Source organism: Drosophila serrata, unplaced genomic scaffold (assembly GCF_035046125.1).
Source record: "Drosophila serrata isolate PLE 108 unplaced genomic scaffold, ASM3504612v1 contig_233, whole genome shotgun sequence".
NCBI lineage: Eukaryota > Metazoa > Arthropoda > Insecta > Diptera > Drosophilidae > Drosophila > Drosophila serrata.
In genome coordinates this window covers 738,621-759,130 of record NW_028257131.1, presented here as the reverse complement: position 1 = coordinate 759,130, position 20,510 = coordinate 738,621, and the positions used below count along the sequence as shown (strand labels likewise).

Below are 20,510 nucleotides of genomic sequence, written 5' to 3'. Positions count from 1 at the left end.
TAAAAAGATCCCCCTGTTCTGTGATCCCACCCCACCCAGCCTGCGATCGATGCTCACTTTCTCGTATCCTTTTGGGCTTTGTGGTGCGCCTCGAGACCCTCGGAGAGACTTTGCAACGAGTTGACCGGTATGAGTTCGGAGGTGGAGCGACCGCCGCCGCCGAACCATTGGACCCACACATGATCAAACTGCTGCGACGGCGTGCAGACTCCATCCGGCATCTTGACGATCTTTCCGGGCCAAGCGGGATGGCCACGAGCTGGACCCCAGATCAGTTCCGCAATGGCAAAGGAGCGGGGCGGCATTAGGGAGTTACCAGTTGACCCGGGTGTGGGCATGGCACGGGCAGCTCCTCGCTGTGGTCGACGCGAGCGCTTGGTCGGTGTCCTGACCGTCTCGACGACGGCTGGCACTGCATCTGGTATCGGAGTGGCTGCAGTTGCTGTTGTTGTGGGCGACTCTACGAAAGGCACACACTCACATAGAGACTTTGGGGCTATGGCTTTGGTTACTCAGTTACAGGGGTGATCCCAGGCACCAGCGGGGGACAAGGGTTACGAACTAAAAAGAGGTGCAGGTGCAGGTGCAGGCGGTGTTCATGCAGTGGCCAAATGGTAGGTAGTGTGGTGGCAGTGGGTTAGAGTGTGGCGGATGCAGTTAGTGCTGGTCACCGATGGGGCCTTACCCTGGTAGTCAATGTTAACTACTTTGTGGCTGTGGATGAGGGTGTTGTTGGGGTTGCTGTTCGCCAGCTGGCGGTGCACAAATTGGCGGTGACCCGCCACAGCAGTGGTTGTTAGTGGGGTTGCCGACGACGACAACGATGATGACGACGACGACGTTATGGACATGGAGGCGGATGCGGATGATGTGGAGTTGATGTGTCGCATACCTTGTCCCTGCATCAGACTAATGCCGTTCTCCGTGGCTCCCTGTGAAGTGATGTGAATCCGCCGGATCTTGGGCTCCGAGTGCTTGTATATCCCGCTGGGCTGGGTGAATAGATTGTTGTTGCAGATGCCTAATGGGGGGAGGAATAGGAAATTAGTATAAGAGATCTGCAAGGATTCAAGTCAAGCCATATCCTTCATTTACACTTACTCCTCTCACAATCCGTGGACGAGGGCGACTGCCGGCTCTCGGCACTTTGCGGCGACACAGCCGCATCCGGCTCCGAACTGGACACGCATTGCACCTGCCAAGACAAAAATGGTTAGGTTTTCATAGAACTAAGAAGCTTCTAAACACTCACCATATCGCTGCCGCTGCTTCGGTGGCTGGGCGGTCGTTCAGGACTCCGCGGACTACAGGTGGTGGTATCCGGTGGACTAGCTGCTGCTGTTCCCTGGCGACTCATCATCGCCGACTCGGTCACATATGTGGTGGTCTGTGCAGGTGCAGGCTGCAGGCTGATCTGCGTGTGCGGCTGTGGAGTTGGTTGCTGGTGCTGGATCTGGATGGTGGTGGTCGTGGGACTAGCCTGCACGAAGGAAGCACCGCTCTGCTGACCGGTCGGCATCACCAGACCCATGGGCGTGGAGTAGATCTGGCCGATGGGGCTCAACTGGCCATTAGCACCCACTAAGTACTGCTGACCCCCAGCGCTGGGCGAGATGAAGGATGGCTTACTCTGCGGCGATGGTGTACGCAGCATTACTGGCCCTTGTGGTGTGAGTAAACTAGTCGTGGGCATATTCTGGATCTGCAGTAGTGTGGCATCGGGTGCCATCACCAAGCCAGCAGGCATCAGCAGCTGCTGTCCAATAAGGTTCACCTGCTGCAGGATCTGACCGTTCTGGAGAAGCAGCTGCTGGGTCTGCGGGGTTGCGTTTGGATTCGGCTTGTTCACCACGATGCCCTGAATGCCGGGGCTGAGTTGGAACTGCTGCGGGAATTGAGGAGTAGCTGCAGCCGCCGCTGCGGCTGCTGCTGCTGCCGCCGCCTGCTGGTGGAGCAGGGCGGGTGCCTGGCTGGGGATGCTGGGCGAGATCTGTGGCGATAGTGTCTTGGCGGGTGAACTCGGCGGCGGTGTGCTACAGATGGAGCTCTTGCGCTTCCGCGCCCTTCGCTTGTTGTCCGGCGAACTGATGATCAGGGTTTGCGCTGGAGGCGGCTGCGGCATGGCCAGGAGTTGCTCCGCCTGCTGTTGGGTCTGTGTCTGATGCTGCTGCTGCTGTTGCTGGACGATGTAGCCGCCGTTGGGCAGTGTGTTCAGCAGGACTGCGGTCTGCTGCTGGTTCGAAGCTCCTCCGGCCGCTTGGTTGATTTGTCCCGCCTGCGAGGTAATGATCTGATGGTGGAGCAGCTTGGCCCCACCAGAGTTCAGGATGACTGTGCTGCTGCTGCTGCTACTGCTGCTGGAACTGGCAGCAGCCACTGGAGACGGCTGGCTAACGATGTAGCCACCGCCAGGCTGTGGATGCAGCTCCGCTGTCTGCTGCTGCTGCTGCTGAATGATGACACCACCTTGTCCCGGCTGACCCGGGCGATGGTGCTGCTGCGGCTGTGCCTTGTTAGTGGGAATGACCAGAAGCTGGCCCGAAGAAGTCATAATCAGTTGGCCACCGCCACCAGAGGCACCCATGGCCCCGGCCATTGACTGCAGCTGTGCCACTGCAGAATTCGAGCTGCTCAAGGTGGTGGTCACCGGGCGTGCGGTCAACGTGCCCGTGCCTGCCGTGGAGGTCACAATGCTTCTGGTCAGCGTGGCCATGGCTGCACTGCTGCTGGCCACTGGCAGCCGCTGGCCAGAAATAATATGAGTCTGCTGATGCTGCTGTTGTTGCTGGCGCATCACGCGGAGATGGGCGGGAACAGTGATGGGCGCTGGAGTCGGAAGATTGCCCTGGGCCTGTGTGCGCATCTGCAGCACCTGCGGCTGGATCTGGACCTGCATCTGGGGCTTGGGCGAGGCGGAGGGCGTGCTCTTGGCCGAATCCAGTGAATCCGTGGGAGAGGAGAGGCTTTGCCGCGGGCTCTCGTGGCTCGTGGAGATGGCACCCACCTGCTCGGGTCGCTTCTCAAGCGGCGGCGTCTCTGCCGCACTGCTGGAAACGGGCGACTCCTGGGGAGCCGGCACCACAGTTACGCTGGTTATCTGCGGTTTCTGAGGACGCGCAAATGCGGTGTCCACCTGCAGTGAGCGGGCTCCGGCCATGGGAGCACTTTGTGGACTGCTCACGGGCACTGGTTCTGCTTCCCATTTGCCAAAGAGTGATAGCCGTCGCATCCTCTGGCGCTGCAGTTGCTGGAGTTGCTGCTGTTGCTGAAGCTGCTGCTGCTGCTGCTGCTGGGAGCTGTGCACGATGGGTTCCTGGGGCAGGGCTCGAGCAGTAGATGTTGCCGGCACTGTCTTGGTAATATCCAGACCCACTCCTCCCAGGGAATTGTGCAACAGTGCTGTTTGCTGCTGCAGATAGCCAGCGGGATCGTCCTTAAAGTTGGGCTGCTGCGTAAGGGTATTGCTGGTGGAGACAGGAGTTGCTGGAGGCGGCTTTATCACATGTCCCGCCGCCGAACGCTGGAGTACAGCTCCGCCAGCTGAAGCTCCTCCGCCCAATGCTAATGATTGACTAGTTGGCACCGCACTCGACAGCGGAAGCGGAAGCGAGGACGTCGCTGTGGATGTGGGCGTGGGCGTGGTCGAGATCCGGACCGAGGCAGGTAATTTGTTATTGCCATATTTGTGGCAATCAGCGTCTGCAAATGGAGCAACAAATTGAAAAGGCAAAGTCAGTGAAAGGTCAAGACACACATCCTCTCTTTCTCGCACAGTTTGTTTATGCAAAGCGCGTCGCGTCCTTAAAGTGCCCGCAACGTGTCCGAGAACCCCACCGAGAGCAAAAGCCACCCACAAAGGTCGGGTAAAGTTTGAACATCGAGGCGGAAAAGGGATACAAAAAGGGGGCCAAACGACCCGAATTAAATCAGAGCACACGGACAGCCAGTCAGACAGACAGACGTTCGGCAAAGGTTCCACTCCACAAAACAAAAAGAAATGTTGGACTGGTTTATAAGCGTAAGCATATAATGGCAGACTTATAATTAAAAAGGTTTACCTCCCCCAAAAATACAAAAAGGCCAGCGATGCAGGCCAACCACGGAGAAATTTAAATTCATTTAGCTAGGCAGGCAGCAAAGGACGACTCCTAGTAAATACTCGCCACACCCACACAGACCGCATCCTGGCCAGCCAAAGGGCGCCACTCCACACCCCAAAACAGCGATGGTTCGCGAAAATTTCTAAATCGCGCAAAACTTTTGCTTTGTGCGGGCGGTTTTAATGCGACGCTGATTGGACTCTCTCTCCTCCCCGGGAGGATTGCTTGGGGAGGATTGCAAGTGGATGGTTTCGAGGATTGCTCCGGTCTGGGCTGCATAGTACACACAAGGATACAAGGATATAAGGATACAAGGTGTGGTGGCGGCCGGCACTGGACGCGCTCAAGCAAACTTTTGCCATCAAGTCCCTTTTGTTTCAATTAACCTTTTCATTTTAAAGTTTTTAACAATGTTTGCCAAATGTTGAGCTGAGCGGGGACTATCTTCTCTCCCTTCCGCAACGAATGGATGAATGAATGAATGAATGAGTGAATGAGTGAATATGGGAGCAGCTGCGAAACCCTTTCCCCCCCAATCGGCAACAGTTTTGCAGTGCTGTTTCCCCCCTTTTTGCTCCTCTCCAAATATCTCAAATGGAAATCAAATTGCTTTGAATTGCTGGAAGAAAAACCCTTTCAGAAACTCAACCCGCCTGCGGCTGTTGCAGATAACAGCGTAGTTCGGGATGCTGAATTGCTGCGGTGCGGTGTCAATGGAAGGGAAAGTTTCTGCAAGTCCTGTTTCCCGGTTGATTGCAAACGGATGGGGAATCCAATGCAAATAGTCCTGCGAATTATTTATAATTTCAGCAGTAGCCTTTGGAAAAGAGTTTAAGAAAACTCAAATACAAAGGCTATTTAGGATGCAAGCAGGAATGCGGAATTGCTTCTGGTTAAAAACGTTGAAATATGATTTGATAATGGTTAAAATATTTGCACAAAATAAACATTCATTTCATTCAGTAATTGTTACCAGTACATAGAAATGCAATATTTTGAAGGGAAATCGAATGCATTTATACAAGTTTCATTTAAAATCGAATCTCCTTTATAAAATGCATACACTTGCAGAGTTATAGTATTCAATAAACCCTCCAAGAAAGCAAGAAAATCGTTAAAACTAAACTAAAGTTTTGGTGTATTTGACTAATTGGCTTCCTGCGAGACAGAAATCACCAAAGAAGACCTTTCAGTTTTTCCTCCCCCTCCCCCTCTTTTCGTGTCACCTTCAAAAGCTGCTACTGCTCTGCCCAAGGACCATTCCAAAGAATCCCAGTGCTTAGAGGCAAAGCTGTTCAAATTGCTTGGAGCGTTCTCAAGTGTAAATGGCAGCAGTTGGGGGTCTTTAATAAACATAACATTTATTTATCATGTTGCTTTGCTCGATTTAAAGCGCCTGCAGCGGGGGAAAAGCGAGAGGGAAACCGGGAAACTAGGGAAACCCAATGGGTGGCTGTTTTTAGGGAGGAGACGAAGGAAGTCTTTGACTAACGCGTTGTTTTGTCGGAACGCGTCAAGTTCCTTTGACTGGCGTCACACAAAGGACAAAATCAAAACAAGCTGGGAGAATGGATGAGTTGAATGGGGACAGTCAGCAAGTAATGTGTGGGGTTCGGGAAGCAGCCGAAATGCACTTCCTGCCCAGAACCCAGAACCCAGAAACCAGTGCCATCCCCCCCTAGTAAGCTTGTTGAACTCGCCGCTTTCGCCGTGTGTTTGTGTTTGTATTTGTGTTTGTTTGCCTGTGTTTGCCTTCCGTTTTTTTGTATCCTTTTCCATCCTCCTCGACTTCTTCCACCTCTGTATCCTGTGCATCTATCTGTTTTTCTCACTCTGCTGCTCTGTATAGCTATGGGTTTTTGTGTGCAGTTTCACTTTATCATTGTCTAGGCATCGTTTTTCACTTGGCAGCAGAAGCAAAAGCAGCCACAGTCAACATCGAGCACCTTTTTCCACTGCATCCACACACACAACACACCCCAAAACATTTGTGTGCTGCTAACAGGTGAGGTCACAAAATTGGAACTATTGAACGGTTAAGTAAAGCTTCCTTTGGGGGTTCCCAAAAAAATAAAGTTTATACAGGCCTTGAGGTAGTCTTAATGTATCTTTTGTGTAGGAATTTCAGTGCTACATTTAAGCCTGTTCATTATAATTTTGTATAATTTATTGCAATTAGTAATTGCTATTTAAATGTTAAAATAAAACTGTACAAAGCTTGTATATAGCTTTATACATATATTCATACATTCCATTAACTTTTTATTATTAACTTTAGTTGTTTAATTAATTTTTCCCCTTGCTGTTTAAGAAACCTTTATGACTTTTCCTAAATATCTTTAAAGCCATCATCTTAACCCCAACTGTAGACAAGCACAAACGTGTTTCCTTGTGTGTGTTTGTGTGTTCATAGCAATTGTGTGCACTTCCTGCTGTGCTCCATTTTGGAATGGCTTTACTTAGGATTTTCCTTGGCCCAGCCTGCACTTTTCGCACGTATCTACACTAGTTTTCCTTTCGGCCTGACCTCACCTCCGGCCATATCCTTCTCCTTCCGCAACCCATCTCAGCTCACCCTGTGCATCCGTCGTCGTCATCGTCGTCTTCGTCTTGTTCGTCGTCAGTCGTTGTCGCTGTCGTCGTTTTTATTGGGGCTTTCGGTTGGGTTCTGCTTTTCTTTTTTCTACTTTTGCAGTTGCGCAAAAATGCAGGCATCACATTTTTCTATAGCATGCTTTTGAGCGCTGCAAATGTTCTTCCCCAAGGGGCGCTTTGACAGCCAGGGTTGCCATGGCGCCGATAAATAAGGCAAAAAAAAAAGGCGGTATGTCACTGTTGCAAATCTGATACAGAAACTAGCGAATTAAAAATGGCTCTTTTATTGCGTGGTGCAAATAAGATGCCTTTTCGATCTCATTAAAAAGTTGTAAATCTGTATTTTTATGTTATTATAATAGACTTGACAGCTCTTGATAAAAATTTACTTTATGTATTGTAGTGTTTTCTGGACACCTCATTAGAAACAAATATGTGGCTGTTTCTTTCAGTACGTTTAATTAATAAGAATTAAGGAATATATTCTCTAAGTTTGCAGCTGCCAACTTGACTTTCTTTCATACAACCTGACAACCCTGGCCCAATCATATATAATCCCAGATGATAAGTACGATTTTTCAAGTATTTTATACAGTTCATTTGATATATTTTCCTCCCCACTCACCTTTGTTGGCCAATTCAAGTGCGGTGGCTATTGCCGCTGGGGCTGTTGATGTTGCTGCTGCTGCTGCTGCTGTTGCTGTTGCTGCTGCGGAGGAGGCTGTTGTCGTCGTTGTTTTCGCTGTCGATGTCATCAGTGTGGAGAACACATCGCTGACAGTTGCTGCTGGTCCAGATGTGGCTACGGATACCGATACGGACACATCTTTGACAGCCTGCTGTTGTTGTGGCTGCTGATGCTTTAGATTTTGCGATTGCTGCTGCTGCTGTTGCGGTTGCAGCTGCTGAGATTCAAGAAATCGCCGCTGGTGCAGGCAAGGTGTTGGCATTGACGCCTCCGTCGGCAACTTGAGCGGCATATTGGGCACCTGTAATTAGCAAAAGGCAACAAATTGGCATAATTAGTGGAAATGCTTTGCAACAATCAAATTAGGCGCCACAGTCACCCACCGAAGCCCGCAAACCAACACAAACGATGACGTGGAGACCGCACTGGCTGTCAAATATGAAATCGAAAATTTAATCAGCGCACTCGGAATGCCAAATACTCCAACCCCCTCGGGTCCACTCCACCCAACCCCGGAGCACACACATCGCACATAGCATGGGGAACCAACCGCACACTCCAGGGGAGTGTGAGAGCTCGCTCGCTATTAATTTGCATGGGGAAACGTGAGTCGCATTCGTTAAAAATTAGATAAGCGCTTGGGGCGCCATTTGGCATTAACGTTTTTATACCCTTCAATTAGAAAATACGCCTCGGCTAATCTACGAAATGTTGCCTCACATAAAGGTCTATTATTTTGGCTAATAAATTTTAATGCCTTGAGTTTCCGGAACTTTAAGAGTTGATTTTATGTGCATTACCAACGACACTTCCATCGAAAGTACATATAATTAAATATGGTATACTACAGGGTTATGACACTGTACCCTAAATTTCCTTATTTCAGCTTTGTATTAATGATACAAAGCATAAGTCCAAACAAAACTTTAAGTATAACAAATTATTTCAGGGTTTTAATTCAAAAATGTGTTTAAAGAAATATTTTTGTAATAAAAAAATCTGCATTTAATTCAATTTTGGTCATAGGGTTATAGCCCAGAAAAAATTCCTCATATCTAGAAAGCTAAGTTGGATTATAGGATAAATATATTTTACAAAAGATAATTTTAAATATTCTTAATATTTACTTTTGAGCTGAATTTATTATTGTACGTTACTGTAGTGTAGCAACTTATACAATAGTGAGCTTAAATATTCTTTATTTGTTTTTCTGTAATAAATTTATACAGATTATTTTGGGTTTACGCTGCTTATATTTTATTAGATTAATAGCAGTTTTACTACAGTTTCATAACTGCAGAATTATCACTTTATTCGGAATACTAATGTAATAGTAAAAACGAAAAGCATATACATATGTACATAGGGTCTTTCTTTAATGGTTGTAATGAAAAATCTGTTTAGTTTGGGTTCATATTACAACTCTAATTAAAAAATTGTAGTGTCTTAATAGCATAAAATCTATATATGAAAGAGAATTATCAAAATATGACATATTTTTAACTTGTTTTTTCTGTTATGAACATACAACGGATTATTTGTGTATTCCCCGAAATCAGTAAACTCTCTGAAGCTAAATCAACTTAGATTTTGGCCACATTGTAAATTCAAATTATTACCGCGCAGAGAACTCCCTCCTCCCGCATTTGTGTGCAAATTGATGAGTCAAAACATTGGGTTGATTACTTTGGAACACGACCTTGGGCCCCGGGGCCTGGGCACAGCACAGTCCAATTAGCATTTTGTAAATGAATACCCGGCGACTACGCCGACTACGAAGCCTCGGCCGAGTACACATGTAATCCAATCAAATGCATCAAATTCATCATTATCGAGTTGGGCTTTGGGTGAGATCAAAAGACCTGGCAAATGTGTTGCCATGGCGACCGCAGAGGTACCCCTTCCGCAGCTTCCAGTCCACCTCCACGTCCTCATCCTCGACTTGCTTTTGGGCGCAGCAGGTGCGCATGGAATTTATGCAAATGAATCGGCCGGCAAAGGTTTCGATTTGCAGGTCTCCGCCCGCCAAATCAGCTCATCCTCCTTCGCTTTTATGAACCATGACGACTAAGAGGAGGGAGTTTGGGACGTTGAGGTGGCTCACGGGGATGGAGACGATGATGGACGACCCTTTTGGGACCGTGCACTTTTTGCCATTTCAATCAGTGGATGGCAATTGCTTCATTGGCCAGCCAAGCGCTGGAAACGTGTCGCAACCATTTTTGGGTCAGCAATTTGTACAAAACACTCGGCAACTCGGACCTTTTAGGATCCGGCACTGGCACTGGTACTGGCTCAGGCGGAACATTTAAGTGAACATTCCGCAGACCAAAGTTGGTTATTAAACATTAAAATGTTTCACTGCCCCTCACCCTGCTTCCTTCCGCCAGCTCTCTCACTCTCTGGCTTTGCTTTTTATAGCACTGACCGAAAGACCAAGGGACCAAGGAAAAGGAGCAATTGAAGGAGGCCATAAAGTGGCCCAAGTAACCTGACAAACGACCCGAGGAGCAAAGCCCAGGGGGAACCCGATGGTGTACTGTGAGCCAAGTGCTGAAATTAAACGAATCATTGGCGAATAAGTAGGGGATAATGAAACGTGAAACTGGAGGCCATCTCTCTGGGGTGAATTGCGTTAAAGCTTAACTCTACCACAAAAACAGAGAGTGAGAGAAAGCCAATTTATTCATAGTGTGAAGAGGCAAGAGTCTATTAATTTGCCACGCCCTGTTGGTATAAAATAAATCCATTAGGTACATTCATTTCAAACTGAAATCCCAGCCAAAATCCCCATTCCTTGATGTCTGCTGCCTTGGTTGGTGCAACTTGTGCTTCTTGTTGCTTCTGCCTCTTGATGCTGTTGCCTTTGTGGCAGCTTCAAGTGCTGTTTTTGTTGCAGCTTGGCTATGCCACTTAGTCAAAAGGCAGTTGGCGTCCGTCTTTGCCGCAGAAAGCAAACATAATTTCAACTTTTGAAATGCAATAAAACCGCAGCTCATCCCCCCTGGCAACCAACACACACACACAGAGAGATCCTCCGGGTTAGAGGCACCCCTCATCCTCCAGCTCCTCCTCCGCCTCTTATGGCAAACAAACAAACAAACAAACAGACAAATGGATGTAGAACATTTCGCATTTGCCAACTGGGTCGCCTCTGCCATGATGATGCTGGCCTGGCTCTGGATTGGGGTTGTTGTTGGGGGTAGATCTCCTTCCAGCCGTGTCTGCCTGGCAAATTATATTCGTATATATAATAAATGGTGAAAACAAAAAAATTACACAAATGCAAATGCAAAAGCTGCAGTCAAACGTTGCCATGCCAATGGCAGAAGCTCTCGGCTCTGGCGCTCCTCTGGTTTTCATCTGGTGGAAATTCGATGCGAGTTTCAAACATAACATCCAAATTTAATTGGCATTTAATGGAAAAATAATTAAGCAAAAGCCGGGCACGTCCTGCAGCAGCTTCTGTTGTTGACAGCAAGTGGAGCACACCATTGGTGCAGCACCTTTTGTTATGATGAACGACTTTTTGATTACTCGCACAAATTTGCATTTGTATAACTTTGCATTAATTTAGTTCATTTATGAAGTAATAAATTGGATTGCATTTGAAAGAAACAGGTTCTTGATTGACAAGATTTCCTGTATTTGTTTTCACTCTGGCATTTCTAAGCTAATTTTTTTCTAGTAATCTTTTCTTTATACTTTATAATTTATTTGCTGTCTAACTTACTCATGTTTATCGGATAGGATTTAAGTGCATAACACGTTAAATATACATATATCATGATAAATTCTAATTTACTTTTGTTGTCTTATGATTAAAATATGAATAATAAATGTTTAAACAAGTTAATTATTTAGTGAATTCAGTTTATACCTCTCGCATTTGCTTTTATGAAGTATCTATCATCTCTTAAGGTTCTTAAAAGTAAATATTTTACTTTACATTATTAAAACGCTTGTAAATATGTACGTGGTTAAATCTCAATTTAGTACAGAATACTTGTAATACCCATTGTATCCATCAATGTATTCATTAACATTTAACAATAATTTGTACCCGCTTTTCTTGGCAATTGGTTTCCCATGGCTGCATTCATTCATGGCCCAAACCGAGCATATCCCATTGGATATGCTGCACAGCATTATGGCCACCAAAAATGGTTATTAGCAGGAACAGAAGCAAATCCAGCGAAGCGTTGAGGCGACACGTTGACACTCCACACACACTCACTGAGCGTGCGGCTAATGAATACGACCATTACACACATGACCATACATATAATTGAAAATATATGCATATACATAAATTCGCTATTTACACAAACCAAAGTGTCCATATATGCACATATATATATAGTGAATATTTGACGTATTAACTGGGCTTATTCCGGGCTGAGAAGGAGTGGGAGTTGTGGGCGTGTTACACACGCAACAAAATGCAAGCGAAAATGCCAGTGAAATACCAACAAACATTGCACTTTTGCATGCATAATTGTGAAAATTAAAACGAAACTCAGGCAGACATTCAAGCGTTAGGGGCGGTTCCATGTCCATGTGGGGAGCAGTGAGGAGTTGCTCACCAGGGGGTGGCCATGTCCGAGTCCAGCCGGAGTGTCCACGCCGTGGCAATATGCAAACGAGATGGGCGAGACTTATGCTGGCGGCGGATGAGGGGGTGCAGGTGCAGGTGCGAAGCATGCACAGGTGCACCGTCGGTGTTGGGTTTCATTAACGTCATAATGACTGTCGGGCGGCTGACTGCTTTAATCCTTTGTCGGGGTGGACTCCTGCCCCTGTCCAGGGCTTTTACCAGCAGCTCTCAACTCGGACACGGACACGGACTCTGGCTCTGGCTCTGGCTCCGGCTCGGGACCTGGACACGGACCTCCTTCGGGCAATTGTGCGCGCACTCGCAACAGGAACTTGCGGCGCTGCCGGATATGAGTAATCGCTCAGTCACGTCGCCATTGGAGAGTCCTGCAGCAAGATTTTCCTGTCAGACCCGGCTCCTTCTCCTCCTGCTGGACACACCGACAACTCGTGGTCGTCCCAGTGCAGTGCATGACGTAACCCACAGCGGAAATCGCTCGATGGTCGCGGGACGGGCGGGCAAGCGTGCGTGCAATTCCCTGGTTAATGCTCGATTCTCTGCTTAGTTTCACGGCACAGAGTGTCCTGGCAGGATGCCATTTAAACTAGATTGAAATGCAGAAGCCTTGAAAGAACCCACACATTTCACCGCCCTGGCATTGGAACTCGCTTTAAGCGGAAATTAAATCAAATTGAAGCGACAGTGCACATCAGTGAACAGGAAATGCAGTCGAACTTCTATAGAGTATATATACAATCGCTGAGCCATGCAAAAAAAAAAAACGACTTATGTACTTTTAGCTTTACATATCTAAACATTTCCTCAGCAAGTATTCGAAGCTTCAAACGGAAATTAAATTAAATTGCAGCGACAATGCACATCGGTTGAGAGGATAGTGTATGAATTGCACTTGCATCTGTATTCATATCATTAGTACATACCTAAAGGATATAGAATTTCTCTATGGATTAGTAAAATGAAAATAAAATACCTACTTCATGTAAGCAAAACACTGAAACTATCCTTTAAAATGTCTCAAATAAAATTCTTTCCTGTGTACTTTTGCCATAAAGGACTCACAAAAACTGGTTGAAGAAGCCCGCCAACTGCTCTGTGGCATTGATATCGATTTATAGCAACTACTTTTCGGGGGCAGTTAAAGGATTAAATGTGCAACTCGAATTTCTCTCACAGAGCGTCGTCGTGAGATGGGAAAACAACTTTTTCAGTGCTGGCGCTTCCCATTCAATTTCCAAAAAACTTTTCCCAATGGCTTCAACTGTGTCAGTCACCTGGACGTACCTTTATATATATATTATATATCTTGCTCTACCTCTGTACTTTTCCACCTTCCACTGGGGCATGGCAACCACTCTTCAGCGGTTCAGTCAACCGAACCCCTCTTGACATGTCTGCCATTACAGCTCGTTGTCCTGTTGCAGGTCCTGGTCCTGGTCCTTCCTACTCCTATTCCGGGCAATGCCACGCTGTCTGCTCACGGCGCAACGAACAACATTTAATTTGGACTAATGAAGTTTCCACAAAAACTGGACACCACAGACAGGGAGCGAGACGAATCGAGTGCCTGAAATTCAATTTCTGCCACCAAAAACTGCGAAAATGCCCAGACAGTCAGCCAGAGTGGGGTAAAGTCGAGGCAAGACAAGTCAAGTCTTCCTGCTCACTTTCGAGTGACGTGCAAATTACCCCCGAAAAAAAAACAACAACAGCAAACAAGAGCCAGAGCAAGATGAGGAGACGATGGATACAACCATTGCAGCCCCGTAGCTGATACCATTCCCATACCCATCCCACCTGCCACCTGCCGCCTAATTGTTTTAGTTGTTGTTCCATGAATATGCTAAATTGTCTGCTACAGCCTGCCCTTCGCATCCGTATATAACCGTGGCCCCGCTCTGCAAATGTTTATAAATGCAAATTGGCCGAAAAGTGCAGCAGCAGTTGGATAGGAGCACGAGGAGGAGGAGGAGTCACTACTCCTGTTTGCTGGAGCTGGGAGGATTCCGAATGACGGACGTGCTTGGCTGCATTTTGGTGTGTGTGCGTCAGAAACAGGCGAGAACCGGGAACCAGAGGGAACGAGGAACGAGGAGCTGTACCCGGTGCCCGTTGATTGAGGCACTCGGCCTCCGCGGGGGCAGCTCCCAAATGAGTGACACCGAAACAATGTGCCGCGATAGCCGCCGTCGCCCGCGGCTCACTTTCGTTTTCGTGGCCCTGACACCGCCATGCGCGATTCGCGGTTCGCGATTGGGATTGCGATTGCGATTTGCGATACGGTTTTCCAGAGCACAGCTCCCCCGGCAACCTTCACGCACATTCAGTTCAAGTCAGCTGGGCGTAATCGTTCTCTGTGGCACATAAGTCCCAGGTCCCAGGTGGGGCATATCAGCGGTCAAAGCCTTTGGTTTTATTTTAAAATGGGTTTTTTTGAGAATATAAAGAGTCATGGTATTAATATTCAGAGTGCGAAATATTCATAAAAATTGGGTTCAGTTCATAAATGAGAATAAATATGGTAAAAAGGGTACAAAAATGGCATTTTATGACAAAGTTAACACAAAGAGAAAACGGAATGGAAAGCGAAATTCGACAGTAAAGTACCTTGTAATCAAAGTATTTTGGATGAATATAAAATCGTTAATTCGTTTTGTTTGATTTTACTGGAATTTATGGAAAATTTATGAAAAACTTACATTAAAAATGGCGTAACGCACATGAAATGTTGCCAAGTAAAGGCAAATGTTGCTAGCCACATGTTGCACAACAGCCAAATAAAAAATAAGAAATAAAAGGTTGCCAGAAATAAATTTTACTTGCAAATAAAGTTTGAAAAAATGCAATTAAAGTCCACTTATTGAGACATTGTAAAAAAAATGAATAAACAAACAAACAACATATTGCTTCTAAAGTATATTTTACTTGAAGCCTAAAAAACCATTAAACCCTGTACACATTGTCTACTAAATGGTGACTAAAATATACAATTTTATTTAAACTTTTTAGAATAATCAATATACCCATTGCATTTTTTGTTGTATTTAAAAGCCTCTGACATTTTGACTGCATTCATCTGTGTCAGTGTTTGTTTGTTTTACGGCAGCAGCAACAAAAGCAACAATTAATATTGCTTTTATTGTTATTGTAGGCTGTAAATTTTTGAAACAACGTTGCCGACTCTGACGACGCTGACATCGATCGGCGCTGACCTTCTCAAGTTTGTTTGTTTTGCCTTGTTGCGACGCTTCAGCTTCAGCTTCAGCTTTTGCTTTTGCTTTTGTTGGGGCCAAAGTTTTATTTGTTTGCTCAACTTGCCTGGCTGTAAGACCCCTGAGAGGCACAATGCTGCGTGCAATGCTCTCAAAATAGAAATCCAATGTGGACGAACGCCTTGTGGAAAATCAATTTCAATTGTCTCGCACTTATCGAAAAATAAAAATGAATATATCGCATCGAGTCAATCTTTTTTTTCGCTTTGTTTGTGTTTCGGCATTTCGTTTGCACTTTGCAATTGAAAATTTCAATTGTAAATAATTGTTTAATTATCGACAATTGCAGCTGACTGACTGACTGAGAGAGAGAGTAACAAAGCGTTCGTTTAGGCTGCCTGCGTCATGATTACCCTTCTCCCTTGACCCTTTTTAGGCCACCGCCCATTGTACATTGCCACCCATCAAAAGGTCATAAACCAAAATCTGAGTCATGGACTTCAGTGAATGGAGAAATATATGCATATTATGGATGCCCCATGTAGGCGGGATAATTAAAGAGACGAAGAGCTTGGCATTTGGCTGTGTAATTACCATGTATTTCACTCGATGTTGCATGTGTCTAATTAACCACACTGCGTATACGCAATTCATATATATATTACGTATACGACATGGTGTCCACGAACGCATTACGGCCATAAATAATACACAAATCAGTCAAATTGGATTGCATTTGCTTTTCTCTTTAAACGTTTCCCTGACGATATTGTTAAAATTGGTTATGTGGCGAAAGAGCTTGGATTTAAAAGCAGTTGCATTGAAAGAAATGTGATTTAATGTGCTACAAAAAGTAAATTATAACTTACATCTAAAATAACCATTTATTTCTCTGCCTGTACTTTAAAATACTTTGAACAATCTGTGGAACTGAACTAGCGGCACTCACAAAAACTAGTTATGTCTGCAACTGCAATTGTCTGCCGTCGTCCGTCAGCTTCTCTGCTCCACTTAGCATTATTTTGCGGCTCCAACTTTCCAATCGCAGCCACTAAAACACTCAGGGTCTGTCCGTTTTCCGTTGCCCCCCGCAAACCCCTATTCCAATCCCCATCCGTTGCATGAATTTTACCAAGGCGACATCATAATTTGCGGGCCCAACCTCGCCGCATGACAAGTTGCGCCTGCCATGCGATACGATGGCCATGTTCAATCCAACGTGAGTGACTGACAGCCGCTTTGTCTAGCCAAGACTTTCTGGCCAAGACTTTCACCAAGCACACACATACACAGAGACACTCGCATATGAGAGAAGAGTTGGGCAAGACAGACAAAAAGATACAAAGACAAAAAAGAAAAGAAATCCCTAACCTACCGCACCTCAAAGCTCGAATCTGAAAAGAAAGGCAGTTAAGGCCATAATCAAAACAGAAATGCGAACAAATCAGCAAACGAGCGTAGACTTCATTATGTTGGGCCATCAATCATGGCCAAAATGAAACGCGGATTGCCGAGTTGAATGTGCCAAGAGTCGCAGACACAGAGACACAAGAAAACTAAAGGAAAATACAAAATAAACAGTTGCCACACACAAAATCCCCGATGCCAATCCGCATCATTCCCAGCCGCCCCATAACCAGCGCCAGCCCAAAAGTTATGGCCAACAGGGAGCACACACACACAGTCATCGACTCTTGTGGTCAAAAGATGTGGGAATGGCCAGGAGAAAGAAACAGAGAGAGAGGCAGAGAGAGAGGGACTATCGGTGGCACAATGAAGTGTTTAGTAAACAAATTGCGGTTGCCTTTTGATAATACGCAGCTCAGCTTAGCACTCCAAGGGAATGGAAGCTGTGTGCTCCTCATTGGGGGAGTTTTTGCTAAACGATGCAAAGCCAAAAGCAGGAGCGGGTGGCAATGGAGATGGAGGAGATGGAACTGGGCAGGGATGAGCCAAGTTATAAGTGCATTGCACCGAAATATCGATTGACGGAGCCAGCTGGAGCAGCAGCAGCAACAAAAGACGACAATCAACGCTGACGGCGGCGGGTTCAGACATTCAACTTAAAATGCGTGTGTGTGCACTGAGAAAAAGTGAACACAAGTGAGCTTAATTTACTGTGATTAGAAACCTATTTCAGTTGTAAATTTAATTAGCATTTTTTAAGGGGTTTAAGTAGTTTCTGCTAATTGTGTCACATGCCTGACAGGGTTTTGAATCAAGTTGAAAATAGCATAAGCCGAGGTACCAGAATTTTACAATTTATGGAAAGACTTGCTTTACACTCTTATATCTATGTATACTTTTGATATATAAATATAAAGCGTATTTCTTTAAAAATCATTTCACAGATATTTCAAGTATTTTCAAGTCTCTCGCTAAAAAATTCTTCATATTCAGGTCACATTTTTCCCCAACGTGCACTCGGTCCAAGTTTGTTGGAGCATATTAAAAGGACATTGAATGTGCGGCGGGGCGTTGGGTGGCTGCGTGGGCGGTGGTGGATCCAGTTCCACTTTCAGCTCCAGCTCCAGCTCGCTCTGTTGGTTTGTCGGGCGTTGGCGTTGGCGCTTGACGGCATCAACGTCACGCAAAAAAAAAAAACCAAAGGGAAACCATAAACTCAAATTAATGACCTCAGTTGGAGAGACGGAGGAGACTACGGGGACAATGGAGACAGAAGCCAATAAGACCTGCAAGAACAACAAAGTCAGCAGGGGGAATCGGGGCTCCAGAAATAATCATAATAACCAAGACTGAGGAAAAAAGAGCCAACACAGAAGTCAATGTCTGGGCGTGATTTACCGTTAACAGTTTTTTGTTGTCGAAAAATGAATCTTATTGCAGGCGATTTCACTGCGATTTTCACTGCACTCACAGCACACAGACTTCTTCTGCTGCGAGAAAGATATATACAAATTGGGGCTGCCTTAAGAGCTGCTCCAAAAGCGGCAGATGGTCATGGGGATTCATTGGCTGACTTGGCCTGGCCTGGCTCCTCTCAGATCTCCATCTCAGTCGAAACTCTGCTCCGTGATTATGCAGTCGACGTCGCTCTGCCATCGTCGTCGCCGTCGCCGTCGTCGTCGTCACAGTCGATTTGTTGTCAAACTGGTTTTACAAATATTTTGCGTTAATCTGGAAGCCCCAGCGATGTGGGGTTTATTGAGCAGGGGAATCAGTTACATTGCCATAGAGCCAAGTAAAGCTCAGTGAAAGTCCGCTTTGCCCGGCAGTCGCCTCATTTTGTTTCATTTCATCCTCCACTCCCTCATCCTCCTCCCTGCAAGTCCAGCCATCAATTCCAGCTGCCAGCTAGTTAGCTCCCAGCACACATTCAATTAGATTTAGCGCTGCCATCGGACTCCGGCACTTGGATGTATGTAGGTATATAGGTAGGTATACCAATAGCGTTGGCTTTGGCTTCCCCCGTTTGTTGGATCAGCTCATTCATGGCTCGGTATTTACAGCCAATTATGAGACAAACAAGTCCAACGTTTAACGATGGCACCGTGACACGAACCCAGAAAAAGCAAGGAAAGAAGCTCGTTTGGGGGGGAAATCAAAGTAGGCAGCAAGCTCAAATAAATATAAAACCCTGTAAGAACCAAATAATATTATTCTTTCACTCAACAAAGTGGCATTTTCATTTGCTATTAACTCACATCGAGATTTTTAGGACCCAATAATATTGTTTTATGACCACGAGAGTTTTATGTTCTGTTTGTATTGTAAAATATGTTTTACTGCATCTGTTCATGACTTACCTGGGCATTAAAGTCAAATAGGTATTCCGGGCGCAACGGACACGGCAGTCCGCACTTGCAGGTACCCTGTGAGAGCAGATAGTCCTTGATCTGGAACTGCGTGCGCATCGTTTTCCCCGAGGGACTGCAAAAAGAGTTGGAGGGAAAGACAAATGGGTTTAGTGGGCGGTCGAGATTAATTAAGTGGACTAGCTATGTATACTCTAGCCGCTGTTATTCACCGGCTAAACGCACAATTTGTTTTATGGAAATTATGCACTCACCCCCCCAAGGTCGAAGAGTAGTGAATATAGTATAGTATAGTATTCCAGGGGCAATTAGTCGCAGTCAACGGCAATGGGCGAGTGCTTGATTAGCGACTCATTAGCATAATGGGCATTAACATGACAATGTAAAGCGGTGCCCTGGCATAAATTAAACCCAAACCGTGGCGATCGTTTCGATCTGGTTTGCCTTATTGCGTTATATATGTATCTTATGAGGACCATGTGTAGTTATTTGCGTTCTTGATTCTTTGGGAAACGTAATGCGTAATGATACAATTCGCATTCTGCGACTGGAATTTCGGGGTGAATTGTCTCGTCTGAGGAAAATGCGCAACAGATATATGTGCCACATTAATACTCAACAAGAGTCACAGCAATTCCTGAGCTCAACATCTGCGAGAACAATGACAAGGCTCATACATATGCATGTATGCACATTCTTAGCGCGCCTATGCGCCATAAAATTATGAAAAGGCAAAAAATTGATTTAAATTTCGGGCACTTAAATACCTTAAAAGGGGACACAGCAACAGCACACAAAAGCAAAATATAATATATATATATGAAGAAACCCCGGCAAATCCAGTTTTAATAATGCCAAGCCCCTTGCAGGGAGGAGAGCAGCCTACAGCATTTCCCTTCGCAACGTTAACCCTTTAAAAAACCCGCTGGCTGCTGCGGCTGCCCCTCTTCAACGGGCCACGCATGACCGCAAATCTGCCGACATAAATGCGTTGTCGCATGAGCTGGGGTTAAAAAACATACTCGTTTCATACACAAAATACAAAAAAAAAAAGAACGCAAAAATTATCGGAGAGAAGGGGGTGAACACAACAAAAAAAAAAAAAAAGAATCGGAGCTGCTTATTAATTGTAAAGTGTGAGCACGTTGATGGAATCAAGGGCGCTGATGATGACGCCGTCGTCCAAGAAGAGAGGTAAAAGCAGGAAAGCTGAAGCACTCGAGAGACTGATGCCAGGACTCAAGTTCATCATCACCGACTTTTGCTCCTGACCCTCATCGTCTCCTGTCCAAAAGCAACACAGAAAGGAAATACTTATGCTGAACTGCACAAAAAACATTTAATTAATCGGGTTAAAAGTCATACCTTCAGCTAGTATAATTCTGTTATCAGCTTAACAGATTATTTGAAAATTTGTGCTAGTTTTAAGCATAAAACCCAAGTACAAATTTAAAGTTCCAGTTCAAAATTAATCAACTTTAAAGTCAGTTTTCTCCGTGTGTCTCGACAAGACCGTATGGGAAA

General features: G+C 45.7%; 1 protein-coding gene across 6 annotated transcripts in view; it reads right to left on the bottom strand.

Moving 5' to 3' along the window:
- sba (six-banded) overlaps nucleotides 1-20,510 on the bottom strand; it is a 30,339-nt gene that overhangs the window by 2,217 nt on the left and 7,612 nt on the right. For 3 of the 6 annotated variants that reach the window (XM_086830277.1, XM_086830279.1, XM_086830276.1), the window contains exons 4-8: nucleotides 18,978-19,101; nucleotides 7,321-7,684; nucleotides 1,253-3,699; nucleotides 1,102-1,195; nucleotides 893-1,021 (exon numbers count right to left, since the gene is read on the bottom strand). In XM_086830277.1, coding sequence (XP_086686403.1) covers nucleotides 893-1,021; nucleotides 1,102-1,195; nucleotides 1,253-3,699; nucleotides 7,321-7,684; nucleotides 18,978-19,101 — 3,158 coding nt within the window. Of the gene's footprint in view, nucleotides 1-57; nucleotides 461-685; nucleotides 1,022-1,101; nucleotides 1,196-1,252; nucleotides 3,700-7,320; nucleotides 7,685-18,977; nucleotides 19,102-20,510 lie in introns of all 6 variants that reach the window. The other 3 variants (XM_086830278.1, XM_086830275.1, XM_086830273.1) reach the window with 2 other exon arrangements.